We start from the raw sequence: 15,675 nt of genomic DNA, 5'->3' as shown, positions 1-15,675 counted from the left end.
TGTACTGACAGCTGCCGACGGGGGAAAGCCTGCAATGACAGGAACATTAAGTGTTATTGTTAATGTATTGGATATAAATGACAACTGGCCTGTCTTCAGTAAACCTTTGTACAAGATCAAGGTGAGAGAAAATGTTCCTGTCGGCACAAAAGTCGCCTCTTTGACTGCTACTGATTTGGATGAGGGCACAAACAGTGAGATGCTTTACTCAGTAGCTGAACATGGACACATAAAAAAGCAGAGTCTATTCACTGTGATTCCTGAAACTGGGGATATTGTTGTTAAGGGCCAAATAGACTATGAGATAAATCCTGCTATTGAATTGCGCGTTCAAACGAGAGACAAAGGTAGTCCTCCAAAGAGCACACAATGTAAAGTTTTAATAGAAGTTATGGATGAAAATGACAATGTGCCAGAGATAATTATGACACCACTGTTAGAAAGTGTGAGAGAGGACACTAAGTCAGGAACTGTAGTTGCTTTAGTTACTGTCTCTGATAAAGATGGAGGTAAAAATGGCATTGTACACTGTGCTCTGAAGGACTTGTTACCTTTTAAACTGGAGTCGTCGTATAGCAACCATTATTCTCTAGTGGTAGATAGACCTCTGGACAGAGAGAATGTTTCTGTGTATATTATCACTATTACAGCTATAGATGAAGGAACACCATCCCTTTCCAGTAGCAATGTTATAACCGTACATATTTCTGATGTTAATGACAACTGCCCACACTTCCCTGCATCCGTTATTAACGCTTATCTGAGTGAGAATGGTCAACCTGGTGGTCTTGTGACAAAAGTGGTAGCTGTTGATTTAGATGCTGGTGAGAACAGTGCACTTTCATATTCATTGTTCGAGAGTTCCAGTTCCAATGTCCCTGTAACAACAATGCTAAATATAAACTCATTAAGTGGTGAAATATTCAGTTTGCAATCATTTAATTGTGAAGAAACAAAAAGATTCCAGTTTCAAGTTCTGGCAACGGACTCTGGCGTTCCTCCTCTGAGCAGTAATGTGACTGTAAACATTTTTATCCTCGATGAGAATGATAACAGTCCAGTTATTTTGCCACCATACGCTGAACCCGGATCAGTTAATACAGAGAACATTCCCTATTCTGCTGAAGCGGGTTACTTTGTAGCAAAGATCAGAGCTGTAGATACTGACTCTGGATATAACGCACTTCTGTCTTATCACCTAACTGAACCCAAAGGAACTAATCTTTTCCGAATCGGAACCAGCACTGGAGAAATAAGGACCAGGAGGCGAATGAGTGACAATGACTTCAAAACTCATCCTCTTATTATAACAGTGTCTGATAATGGAGAGCCATCACTCTCAGCAACTATGTCTATGGATGTTGTGGTTGTTGAGAGTGTAGATGACATAAAGACATCTCTCAGTCCAGTTCCAGTTAAGGAAGACAGTTTTTCAGATCTGAATCTGTATCTGCTAATCGCTATTGTCTCAGTGTCAGTCATCTTTTTACTGAGTCTCATGGGTTTTATAGCTATTAAATGCTTCAGGACAGACGGTGGTTTCAGCGGATACAGCGCTCCAGTGATCAACACACATCCAGATGGGAGCTGGTCCTTCTCTAAATCCACACAACAATATGATGTGTGTTTTAGCTCAGACACTATAAAGAGTGATGTAGTAGTTTTCCCCTCGCCATTTCTGCCAGTAGATGCAGAACTAATCAGCATTAATGAAGGAGATGATTTTAATCAGACTCCAACACTTCCAAGTTCTTTCAAGGTAAGATAAAACTTAAATCTTAAAGTTTGAAAACATCAACATACTGCACGTTTGAAAGGCATATATTTTCTTTTGGTAGTTTTGATGGAGGGTAAGGGTGGATGTGCCCCCCAGTGTTCACATGAAATCTATGCCACTTGTTTAATGGCAAGTTTCATAGTGACAACTTACCCCATATAATGAGACAACTTGCCCTGCTATAAGAGCATGTTGTCACAAAAGGTGAAAGTGTGTTAAATGAACCATCTATTTTTTTTGTGTGTGTGTGTGTTTTTTGTTTTTGTTTTTTTGTGGGCAATAATGACGAGGAGGTTTAATAGGTTTTTTTTTTGTAGCCAGTTGACTTAAAAAAATAAACCTGCCCTGAGAAATATTCACTGGAGTTAAAAATGTGACAACTAGTCTGGTCTCCCCTATTGTGATGTACTACAACTGCATTAGACGCGTGTTTCCTTAATGCACAGTATGGGTGAACAGAAAAAAATAAACCTCTCAATACCTTTCAATACATATGAGTTCTAGAGTAAACAATTTTTTTCATACGTGTTCAAGAATAAAGAATAAACAATATATATATATATATATATAAAATATTTTTTTATTATTTTTTTTTTTTTTTTAATGGGCCCTAATAGTATTCAAATAAATAATACAAGAATTCACTTTATAGTGTGCTGACTCATTGCATGCTGAAGGCATGTAGACAGTTGCTCAATAGCACTCTAAATAGGGTATAACCTATCAGTGTTTTGTAGACTATAAAGCTCTGGGGTGACATATATTAGGCCTACATTAAATTATATTTTCTTTTTTTGAGGACGAGGTATTTTGACGTGAATCTGAAATTGGACGCTCGCGAGCAGCTGTGTCCTAATACTCCGCCCTGCGCCTTGAATTTAGAGCCGATAGTAAACCACCTTCTCATTCTGCACCAAGTGATCGTTAATGTTCTTGACGTAAATGACAGCTCACCCATGTTCACTGTGAAAACACAGGTTTTGAATATTACTGTGTCAGTGCAGCCGGTTGCCACATTTTCATTGATTAGTGCACTGGATGCAGATGCTGGACAGTTCTCTGTGAAAAGCTATAAACTTAGTCCTAATAAACAGTTTTCATTAGACATATATTCGGGTGGTCAGCATGGCATGTCTGCTGCTCTGCTGCCAAGCTTTAGACAGAGAAAAGGTCAATCGACTTGTCTCGACCGCTTTCGATGGAGTTAAGCCGTCTAGATCTGGCACATTACAAATTAGAGTAAATATTTGAGATATCAACGATAACGCTCTAGTGTTTAGCTGTCCACCTTATAAGGTCCGTGTGACAGAGAACACACCACAAGGAAAGAAGATAATTAAAATGAATGTTACCGACATGGATGAAGGTCTAAACGGTGAGGTAACATATGTATTTAGCAGGCATGGTCAGGAAAATAATCTCGATACACTGTCAAAAATGTCTGTAATCTTAACGGTAAAAGACTGTAAAAAATGCTAAAAAATGTTCATTGATTAACAAGTATTAACGGCAAAATATACAGTAAAAATTGTAATATATTTTAAAAGACAATACAATCGTTTTTACAATAACATTTTGTAAAAATAAAATTTTTTAGAGGTAAAAAGTATGATGTTCCTGTATAATTTATGGTAAAAATTTTAATTGTTTAACAAGAGAGTACATGTACTTTTTACTGTAAATTATTGTTAAAATTACAGTACAAAACATTAATCGGGCGTTGCACAATTCCCTGCATGACCCTTCATATTTCTTTATATTTTATGGGAATAGTTATGTTTCTTCTTTTTTTTTTTTTTTTTTTTAACATCATGTGCTTTGGTGTGTTCTGTTTTATATTTAAATATAGTTAAGTTAATGTTTAATGAATTATTTAAGTTTGACATATGTTACCCTGATGTTGTTTGTGTGAGTGACATTAAGCACTGTCTCTACATGTCATTGCTCCTGGAAGAGCCACTGTTGGAGCACTTCATGTCATCTTGTGCCCTTCTGTAGATTTTTACGGTGATTAACAATACCTTATAAAGTAAAAAGCAGATTTTTACAGTTTCAGAAGGTTAATATCAAGTTTATGACGTGTTTTGACTGTAAATGTAAAAAAAAAAATATTTTAATTAAAAAAAAAAATTATTTTTACAGTGCCATATAAATGGTCTCTGGTGCGTGGTCATATAAATTGCAACAGTTTTAAACGGTTAAATGTACAGGTTGTTCTGTAAAGATGTTTACATTTTTACTGTACATTTTACATAATTATTCTGGCAAACACAGCTGCCAGTTTATTTATTTATTTATTTATTGTTGTATTTTTTGTAAAAACAACAGATTTTTTAAATTTTTTTATTTTCTTTAATTTTTTACAGTGTATATTTGCAAACAGACCCGATACAGGGGAGACTGAAGTAAAATGAATTATTGATTTTGAGAACAGAGCTTTTTATGTACTCAGAGTGGAGGCCCATGATAAGGGTCTTTCTCCAATGACGGCTAATTGCAAAGTAGGCCTATTAGTCGAAATTATAGATGTTAATGATAACGCACCGGGCATAGTGATAACTTCGCGACTGCACTGCTGTGACTCTCACAACAGTTTCCGACAAGGATGGCGGAATGAATGGGAAAGTGAGCTGTACGTTGCTCGGAGACTTGCCTTCCAAACTCGTGTCTTCGTACAAAAATTATTACTCTGTCGTTTTAGAAGGCCAGCTCGACAGGGAAAACATATCTAAGTGTAATGCTACACTCATAGCTGTAGATGAGGGAACCCCATCTCTTTCCAGCACCAGTGTGCTTTATGTTTAGGTTTTAAATGTGAACGATAATGCTCCGCAATTTAACGATAAAAGCACAAACGTGTTCGTGAAAGAAAACACCCCCCCCGCCCGGGAACCCTCATTCACACGGTATCAGCAGTTGATTGAGATTCAAATGAAAACGCCGACATTTCTTATTCCATTGTGGACAAAGCAACAGGCATGGATTTTGTTAGTTTTAACTCATTGACAGGTCAGTTGAATAACTTACAGTCTTTCAGTGTTGAAGAACAGAACATTCTCAGTTTCCATGTTCAGGCCATTGACTCCGGTGTCCCTCCTCTAAGTAGTAACGCGACTTTAAATATGTTTATTTTCGATGAAAATGATAACAGCCCTGTTTTTTTGTTTGCCTCTTTATTCTGAACCCGGATCAGTTAATACAGAGAACATTCCTTACTCTGCTGAAGCGGGATACTTTGTGGCCAAGATCAGAGCTGTTGATGGAGACTCTGGATATAACGCACTTCTGTCTTATCACCTTAATGAACCCAAAGGAACTAATCTTTACCGAATCGGAACCAGCACTGGAGAAATACGGGCTAAGAGACGAATGAGTGACAATGACTTAAAAACTCATCCTCTTATTATTACAGTGTCTGATAATGGAGAGCCATCACTCTCAGCAACTATGTCTATGGATGTTGTGGTTGTTGAGAGTATAGATGACATGAAGACTTTGCTTAGACAAGTCCCAGTAAAAGAGGAGAGTTTTTCAAATTTGAATCTGTATCTGCTAATCGCTATTGTCTCAGTGTCCGTCATCTTTTTACTGAGTCTCATGGGTTTTATAGCTGTTAAATGCTCCAGGACAGACGGTGGTTTCAGCAGGTACGGCGCTCCAGTGATCAACACACATCCAGATGGGAGCTGGTCCTACTCTAAATCCACACAACAATATGACGTTTGTTTTAGCTCAGACACAATAAAGAGCGACATGGTGGTTTTCCCATCGCCGTTTCCACCAGCAGACGCAGAATTGATCAGCATTAATGGAGAGGACAGTTTAACATGCCTCCAAACTCTTCTTACCACAGGGAAGGTGAGGACTATTTCAGAACCTGCAACCATTATTTTGACATATTTAAGTTTATAAAGTAATGAAAATATGACTAGACATATGGTGTTAATCATGAATTATTTTTATTTGTGTTAATAGTTGGTAGTTAGAGTACAACGGGGCTAAAGGCACCTCTTAAGGAACATGTGCCCATTTTCTGGTCGCAAAGTGTATCAGATTAAAAAACAAACAAACATAAAAACCCCAATTATTTTCATTGAATATTGATGGAGCATGATAATAGTTTTTTTTCTTTTTTTCTTTTAAATAAAACTTAATTAAAAAATGTGATTGGATCAGTCGAAGCGAGCCAACTTTGAACATTGTTCATAACAAATATACTGATCCACCTAGCTTGGGTGCCTCACTAATTTATTCTACTTTATACTGTGCTTTTTAGTATCATGCTAAAATGTAGCCAAAATCATGCACGTTTGTTGTAACATGCAGCACAGCAGTCTGTTCTATCCGAGTTAACAAATATTTGCCCTTTTAACCCTCCGCCCCAAATAAGATAAAATAATAATAATAAATAAATAAATAAATATAATCTAAACATCAGAGGGACAAGAGGTGTTTTTTTTTGTTGTTTTTTTTGTTTTTCCTTTTTCCTGTGTTGATTATTACCGCCACTCTTGCCCGATAGTATCCTCCACTAATATTCTGTGCATTGTGGTTTCAGCACCAGCAGTGCTGGACAGCGCCACCTCACTGCCATTCAGCCTCTCCAACAGTTTAATGGCAATTCTGCTGTCGTTTCGAACTCAGTCTTTAATGATTTGATTATTAATTAATCAAAGAAATCTGTTTTAGTTATAACTCTTTAATGACATTAACAGTAGTTGCAGAAGCAAGCAATTTCAACAGCTTTGATGCTGCTCAATCTTCAAAGAGAATTTAAATTATCTCTAATAATCTTCACTAACTGCCTTCAGCCCTGATAATAGATTTGAGTTGGTATATTATTGAAGGGTTTCATAGAGTTTGCATGTAGAAGTAAAATAATTCCAGACTTAGACTTACTTTCTATAACAGCCTGAGTAGAATGTAGAAATAAAAGAGTCAGTAAATTCTTTGTTTTTGCACTTGCATTACATTCTCACAATGAATGTAGTGATGTTCATGCATTTATGCTATCAACACATACACAGTCAGAAGAACTAGTCTCAGAATTTTCATGCTTCCTTTTCTGACTGTGTCCCTTTCTCCATCTTTCTCAGTGTAGTAGCTTAGTCTCATTGTGCCCCAAGTCTTTTTTTTCCTCAAGTCCTTGACTGACTACAGGCCTGTGTAAATTTCTGTGCAATTGGGTCAGTCCTGAGTTCTGCTTTCCGCAGCTGGCTGACTGAGATAGATGGATTAAAAGTCTGTGAGTCTCTGGGCTGCTGGAGTGCTGCAGTCCCTCCTGCATTATACTGAGACTTCTCAAGCCCCCTCTCACTCAGTGCATTAATAAGGGAGAGATACTGCAGAGTCTATGAGTGAGAGGCTGAAGTTGCGACTATGGCCTTAGAAATACAAGTTCTGTCATCATTTATTCATCCTCATGTCATTCGAAACCTGTACGACTTTCTGTGACAGCCTCAATCATCATTTACTTTGCTTTTTTTCCACCCCCCATATCAGGAAAGTGAGTGGTGACTGAGGTTATCTGTCCCTAACATTCTGCCTACAAAAAGTAGATCTGGCGCAACTTTACCCACTCACATGGTGCATGGATTTAAATCAGCAAGGATAGAGTAGAGGAATCCAGCAACACTTGCAGTAAATAAGACTTTAATTGAATAAATAAAATAAACCAACATGTTTCAGCACATAGGCCTTCATTAGGTTAGAATGATGAAGGCCTACGTGCTGATATGCATTGGTTTATTTATTCAATTAAAGTCTTTTTTACCGCAAGTGTTGCTGGATCCCTCTATCCTAACATTCTGCATAACAAATCTTTTGTGTTTCAAGGAAGAAATATAGTCATATGGGAATGACATAAGGGTGAATACATTTTTTGCATGAACTATTATTTGAATCTATATCCATTTATATTGTTTTAATTCACCCTCTTGTTCTTGTTCGTTCCTTTCTTGTTCTCTATCCTGAGCTTGAATGATGGAATAGTGGCTCCTTGGCATTTTACTCTACATGAGTGAAACTGTGTTTCTCAAGTTCCCATTTAATATTCTTTGTAGAGTTTCAAATGTGACATTCAGCATTTTTGTCTTTTGTAGTGGAAATTATGTGTATATTTTTGGATTTTATAGATTTGAGCTGTCAATGTTTCAGGTACTTTCATCCCAGCAGCTGTACTAAATTTCCCCTGCTGCTCTCCAAACGAGTTTATCATTCGTGAGCATTATCATCACTATAACCCTAGAATCACTAGAGTTTATTTTAGAGACTAAACCAAGAATATTATTTTCCAAGTATTACATCTTTGTCAGGTTATTTTTGATCATCCGTTAAAAGGCAGATGTCATCTGGGGCAGCGCACCTGTATGCAGACAAACTGTATGCAGCACATCACATTTATGTTTGACAATCCCTTTATATCTCCTAGACATCGACACATGAACATGATGCAAAACTAGTTGTGTACAGGTGCATCTCAGTAAATTAGAATGTCGTGGAAAAGTTCATTTATTTCAGTAATTCAACTCAAATTGTGAAACTCGTGTATTAAATAAATTCAATGCACACAGACTGAAGTAGTTTAAGTCTTTGGTTCTTTTAATTGTGATGATTTTGGCTCACATTTAACAAAAACCCACCAATTCACTATCTCAAAAAATTAGAATACATCATAAGACCAATAAAAAAAACATTTTTAGTGAATTGTTGGCCTTCTGGAAAGTATGTTCATTTACTGTATATGTACTCAATACTTGGTAGGGGCTCCTTTTGCTTTAATTACTGCCTCAATTCGGCATGGCATGGAGGTGATCAGTTTGTGGCACTGCTGAGGTGGTATGGAAGCCCAGGTTTCTTTGACAGTGGCCTTCAGCTCATCTGCATTTTTTGGTCTCTTGTTTCACATTTTCCTCTTGACAATACCCCATAGATTCTCTATGGGGTTCAGGTCTGGTGAGTTTGCTGGCCAGTCAAGCACACCAACACCATGGTCATTTAACCAACTTTTGGTGCTTTTGGCAGTGTGGGCAGGTGCCAAATCCTGCTGGAAAATGAAATCAGCATCTTTAAAAAGCTGGTCAGCAGAAGGAAGCATGAAGTGCTCCAAAATTTCTTGGTAAACGAGTGCAGTGACTTTGGTTTTCAAAAAACACAATGGACCAACACCAGCAGATGACATTGCACCCCAAATCATCACAGACTGTGGAAACATAACACTGGACTTCAAGCAACTTGGGCTATGAGCTTCTCCACCCTTCCTCCAGACTCTAGGACCTTGGTTTCCAAATGAAATACAAAACTTGCTCTCATCTGAAAAGAGGACTTTGGAACACTGGGCAACAGTCCAGTTCTTCTTCTCCTTAGCCCAGGTAAGAGACCTCTGACATTGTCTGTGGTTCAGGAGTGGCTTAACAAGAGGAATACGACAACTGTAGCCAAATTCCTTGACACGTCTGTGTGTGGTGGCTCTTGATGCCTTGACCCCAGCCTCAGTCCATTCCTTGTGAAGTTCACCCAAATTCTTGAATCGATTTTGCTTGACAGTCCTCATAAGGCTGCGGTTCTCTCGGTTGGTTGTGCATCTTTTTCTTCCACACTTTTTCCTTCCACTCAACTTTCTGTTAACATGCTTGGATACAGCACTCTGTGAACAGCCAGCTTCTTTGGCAATGAATGTTTGTGGCTTACCCTCCTTGTGAAGGGTGTCAATGATTGTCTTCTGGACAACTGTCAGATCAGCAGTCTTCCCCATGATTGTGTAGCCTAGTGAACCAAACTGAGAGACCATTTTGAAGGCTCAGGAAACCTTTGCAGGTGTTTTGAGTTGATTAGCTGATTGGCATGTCACCATATTCTAATTTGTTGAGATAGTGAATTGGTGGGTTTTTGTTAAATGTGAGCCAAAATCATCACAATTAAAAGAACCAAAGACTTAAACTACTTCAGTCTGTGTGCATTGAATTTATTTAATACACGAGTTTCACAATTTGAGTTGAATTACTGAAATAAATGAACTTTTCCACGACATTCTAATTTATTGAGATGCACCTGTATTTGGTATATTCTTGGAAATAATTTTATTTGTGCTCTTTTATAGATCTACTGTAGATGATATCAAGGTTTGACAGAATCTCAGCTTTGTTTGGTCGCACCTCGTATTTGTCCTCAATCTGTGTGCATGAATATCACCTGCTTCCTCTACCTATGTATTATTCAGTGTGAGTCACAAGGATTGTGTTTTAGTGATGTGTTTTAGTATACTGCTGTGAATTTGTGGATAATGGGCAAACATTAAAGTCTATTTGATGAATGTAATGCTCTGAGGTTAATATACGAAAAGGATGAGTCTTTGTGCTTGTGCATTTTATTCATTAAAGGCTTGGCAGAGTCTTGGATTTGAGTCAGTGCTTTAGCATTGTGATAGACTATGAGTCATAGTACAGACTGTGGGTAAATACAGATGCTATCATCGCTTCAGTGTTATTTATTGTGAGCTAACTGTAAACAGCTAAGCCTGTTGTCTGCACGACGCAAGACATAAACAGTGCTTCCAACTGGCATCTGTTTTTATCAAACAAATAATGTCCTGAGCCTTTTGTTAAAGTCACACTGGGATTTCTCTTCCTCTGACTGTATCCTTACTATCAAACAGAGGCGCAGAGTGCATACAAAAGATTGCCATGAATGACAAATGTTCTTCAAGTCTCTGCTTGTTTTTAAATATCCCACAGGTTAAGTAAATTCCCTAAAGCTTAAATTTGTGAGGATGGATCTGCATAATTTGTCATTTTATGAGGATGTCCACAAGGATCCAGCAGTTATAGATCATCTTTGTTACCAAAATTATATTAATGTTAACAATATAAACATGTGATTTGTAGCTTTGTATAGATTCATTAGTTTCCCATAATTGTTAAAAATAAAACACAAATGTTTCTGCAAAGCACGTAGCACTTGATCACGCTATAAAATGTGTTACTTATTTATGTCACTGTTCATTTGTATTTGTGCACATGCATTCTGGTTTACAAATCTATTTTTCATGTTTAGTTGCATTGCTCATTTTCAGATGCATCTCCCAGGTTGCTGGGTCTGGCAGTAGAAGGAACATTCCATGATTCCCTGCAGTGTGTATAAGTGAGAGGATGGGTGTGGGTCTGCAGGTGGCAGAATGAGTCAAATGAACAGAATGGGGAGAGAGAGAGAGAGAGAGAGAGAGAGAGAGAGAGAGAGAGAGAGAGAGAGAGAGAGAGAGAGAGAGAGAGAGAATGAATGTGAATGGCTTGCTATCGCCCTCTGTTGGCTAAAATGGTTTCCTGAGACCCCTACTGTAAAGTGCTTATTTCCCGCCTCAGCCAGCAGAGGTCTGTCTCTTACTCCATCCTTCTCAATCATTTAAGATGCCCTCTCTAACTGTCACTTTGTGTTGTATGCAACATGCCAGCTGCTCCCTTGATGATTTGCCTCTCATTATATTGAGGATACACATTTCTTTTACATCCCTCTCTCTCCTCTCTTGTTACTCAATCTTATGGCAAAGCTTCTTCGTGAAAAGTGTCAATTATGGCAGTCTATGGAGGTCTACTCATGTTCTGTCAAAATTTTTGATTCTATTTACGTGTGTTTTTGCAGCATTGTAACCAATCACAGACAAGTCTGTTGCTCGTTTCTGTGTATAATGTATTCAAAATTTTAATAACAGCATTTTATTTTATGCTTCTAAGAGGGCTAATATAAAGTTGACAGTTTAGGCACTGCCTTCATTTACTGATAAAACAGCTATAAAGTAATACTGTAAACAGTTCTGGGGTTGTTTTGGATGTGTGGCCTACCTAAAGTATATGACATACAGTTGATCGACCCAAAATAAGTATTTTATTATACATTGTATTAATTAAATTAGTTGCAATTACAATATCATGGAAAAGAATTGACAATTATTAATTTTACATTTCAGAAGTGTAGAAAAATATAAAGCATCTGATCTTACCAGTCTGTTCTCATGACCTACATCACCAACACCAAACACAGCCACAAATGGCAGAATAGAGAAAGAGGGAGAAAGATAGAAGGAGAAAGTGAACGAAAAGGGGATAGAGATTTTTAAGCTCATACTGCAGTGGGTGATGTGCCTCTGGATGCCCTTGCTGAGGGCAGTGCTGGTGCAGGCTGTCTGTGCGGTGTCTCTCAGATGGGTGCATCTCTTTTACAAATCTGGCACACTTATGTAAGTGAGGTCAGGAGAGGAGGAATATGTCTTTGTAAATGGAGTTCTGCCCTGCCAAAGGTCAAATTCACAACTCAAAACACATATTGGATGACAATCAACAGTATTGAACTATCATTCAACGGTATAAAAAGCTACAAGGTCTACAAATGACATCAGCTGCAAGATAAGAGGAGAAATGTTTCTTTTATTGCCTTTTATCGTATTATTTGTCAAGCCCCCAATTAAAATGCAAAATGTTCCCGGTATTTATAGCCAGGTAAATGTTGTCAGCTGAGGATGAAGGGAGGAAACTTAGCTCTTTATCTCTTTTGTTAAAAAAGTGGTGTCTTTGTCCTGCTATTTTCTCATGAGAGGAAGTGAAGTCTCAGTTTGTTTCAATGGTGCAATTGCAGTTACATAGGAACAAAATCTTAAACACCATTAAATGTAGAGCAGGTGAGAATTTGATGACTGCACTCCATAGGAACCTTGTTTTGGAGTTGTACTGTGTAATTGGCAGAATTGCTCTCATCCCATTTCTAGATCATTCACAACTAAAAACCTCAATTCCCTAAAGCTACAACTCACTTCTGTAAATGTCAAGGCTGTCCTGTTACTGCACAGTGACAGTACATAGAGACAAACCCATGCATGTTAGGCCTGCTTGAGCTTTAAACTGCACATGTTTGCTGAAGGAGAGACCATGTGCACTTGAATAGACCTAATGGAGTTTATAGGTCCAATAGAGCATTTTTTTATAGACAAGCGGCTTCAGGAACCAAATCAATCAAAGCTATTGTGAAATGGATTGGGATTACAGATGATACTTCCAACTGATTGTTATGAGTATGCTTTGTTACATTGTTTTTGCCAGCGCAATAAAGTGTTTCAAATAGACATTGTGAACTATCTCTTAATGCATGTGAAATGTTATTCAATTAACAGTTTTATATTAAGCCAAAAAAAAAAAAATAATAATAATAATCATAATAATAATAAAACAATAATAATGCCGAAATCAATGTGTATTTTGCATTTCTTAATGGAATCCACATTCAGCTTGGATAAACATGCATATATGAATTGTGTGTGGGTTCAGGAGAGAGAAAGCAGGTGAGACCAGAAGCTAAATCTGGAGTATACTTAACTAAAAGTCATAAAACAAAAGTGTAAACATTTGTGTATCTGACACAGTTGCTTGCTTAGTGTTGCAAATTAACATCCACTTGTAGTTGTTTCCACAAAGGATGAAAGCAGCTTTGCATTGCATTATGAAAATCGCTCTTTCTCCCATCTTACCGTACCACACAGACTCTTTTATATGCTGATTAATCTGTGCTGCAGTGGAACATTTTAGAATCTTGAAGTGTATACAGTAAATTTATATTCAGCAGTCAGGGAGCGAGCAATGATTTGATTGCCATGTGCTATTCTGAGTTTCAGTAATATTGCAATACCAACTGATATAAAAACTAAACATTATCAGCTATATTTGTACTGAGCCAAAGCTTTGACATCCATTGAAGGCCCACTTTATTCACCAAATAGAATTTTCTGAAGGAAAGTAAACTTTATTGTACTAAAAGTTGATGTTTCTCTGTAGAGTCTGTAGCACACAGCTTTATTCCAGCCGAGGAGTCACACATCTCTAATCCCCACTATATTTAGATATTACCACACAAAGCACATTTAAGATTTACTGATGTGATAGAAATTAATATTTAATTCTTAATGCATTTATGGAATGTATGTATCCTTGTTTTAAAGTCTGAATGCTTTAACTCTAGATGTGACAGAGGAAACATAGTCCACTGAATGGAGTGAGAAAATTGGGAAGATCTGATTTACGGTCTTGGGATGGCCTGTATCATCATCTAATCTCTTTGTTTTGCATCCAATTTTAAGGCAAACAAGTTTGTTATTTTTACTTTTTGTCATTTCCAACTGGTGACCTTTTAGACCTTACAAGATATTAGATTGAGATAATGAAATGTAAATTTCCCTCACATCAGCAAACCATGAATGTGCCACATATGGTAACATCTAAATTAACTGGATGTATTCAAGTCAAAAAATATTTAACATTACTGAATAACCTGACTGATTAGTTTATGCTAGCGAAAGTAATTTAAGGGTCAGGTAGAAAGCGCTTTGAGGTAACAACTGCAACTGTGTATACTTTGGAAAACATTCAATATTATCTTAATATGTCGGGGGCCTGGGTAGCTCAGTGAGTACTGACGCTGACTACCACCCCTGGATTCACGAGTTTGAATCCAGGGCGTGCTGAGTGACTCCAGCCAGGTCTCCCAAACAACCAAATTGGCCCGGTTGCTAGGGAGGGTAGAGTCACATGGGGTAACCTCCTTGTGGTCGCAATTAGGGGTTCTCGCTCTCAATGGGGCGTGTGGTAAGTTGTGTGTGGATCGTGGAGAGTAGCATGAGCCTCCGCATGCTGTGAGTCTCCACGGTGTCATGCACAGCGAGCCATGTGATAAGATGTGCGGATTGACTGTCTTAGAAGCGGAGGCAACTGAGACTTGTCCTCCACCACCCGGATTGAGGTGAGTAACCATGCCACCACAAGGACCTACTAAGTAGTGGGAATTGGGCATTCCAAAATTGGGAGAAAAAGAGGAATAAAAAAAATAATAATATCTTAATATGTCCAGTAAATGTTCAAAACAAAGTATAATGAAAAATAAGCAGAAGTCTTTTCTCAATGAAGATCGTACTGTATCATGTTTGCTTTGTATGGATATGACATGAGGGGACCCTAATGCGACGGGTTTATGCTTACAGCGTCAGCATCAGTCTGCCCTGACTTAGTTTATGTCATCGGTTTCAGAGTGACACGCTCCCTCTCTGTGGCGCATTTTGACGGATGCACAGAGATCGCGCCTGGGGCGCGCACGCCCGAATGACCCGGTCTGTCTGTAGTCAAAGCCACAGACGAGGGAGAAGTACAGTAGATGGAGAGAAAAGCGCATGCTGTGGCAATAATGGCTATTATATTTATTCTTACTGGAGTATTGCCTCTAACAAAGAATATAGAAGACATGCAGATTTTTTTACATTTTGTATAACACTTGCAAAGAGAGCTTCCTGGTATAGTGATTTGGTTTGCTGACAATCACAATCATGTTTGAGAGGTCTCAGTCTGTCAGGACAGTGAGCGAGATTGGCAGAGGCGGCGTAGGTTTATTTGACAGCAACCTAAAAAGGATTATGGAAAGCATCACAGCCATTCATATGGATCGAAAGCAGTCTCTTTCAGTAAACCACTTGAACACATTTAATTTCAAGTGTTTATTTAATCCGTGGTTCTCCTAAAGTAATGTACTCAAGTTTAAAAACGCGTTGTCCTCATTCTGGGAAATACTTTCCAAATTAACGTGTAGCTGTTGTCATTTTTTCCCATCAAAATTACACGTCTTTGAAGGGACTCTTTAAACGACGATGATTTGATAAATGTCGATGTTGATTTTTGGTTGCTTCCATCATTTCTTATAAAGATTTGAAATTCAGAATGTTTTATTTGAGTAGGCAGCCCTTCCCCCCGGTGTGCCGCAACAACACCATTGAGCATGAAGAGGAGCAGGAAAAGGAATTCGAATGGGAGGGGTGGCTTGAAGCAGAGAGAGAGAGAGAGAGAGAAAGAGAGAGAGCGAGAGAGAGATGTGCAGCA

General features: G+C 38.0%; 1 protein-coding gene and 1 pseudogene across 1 annotated transcript in view; both read left to right on the top strand.

The window, feature by feature from the left end:
• LOC127433014 (protocadherin alpha-2-like) overlaps positions 1-1,768 on the top strand; it is a 2,476-nt gene extending 708 nt beyond the window's left edge. The window contains exon 1 of the mRNA XM_051684618.1: positions 1-1,768. This exon is cut by the window's left edge and continues 708 nt beyond it. Coding sequence (XP_051540578.1) covers positions 1-1,768 — 1,768 coding nt within the window.
• Positions 1,769-2,059: 291 nt separating this feature from the next.
• LOC127432296 (protocadherin alpha-3-like) lies at positions 2,060-5,779 on the top strand (annotated as a pseudogene).
• Positions 5,780-15,675: the final 9,896 nt, after the last annotated feature.

This window comes from Myxocyprinus asiaticus, chromosome 42 (genome assembly GCF_019703515.2).
Source record: "Myxocyprinus asiaticus isolate MX2 ecotype Aquarium Trade chromosome 42, UBuf_Myxa_2, whole genome shotgun sequence".
Taxonomy (NCBI): domain Eukaryota; kingdom Metazoa; phylum Chordata; class Actinopteri; order Cypriniformes; family Catostomidae; genus Myxocyprinus; species Myxocyprinus asiaticus.
This window is presented reverse-complemented; position numbering and strand designations above follow the sequence as displayed.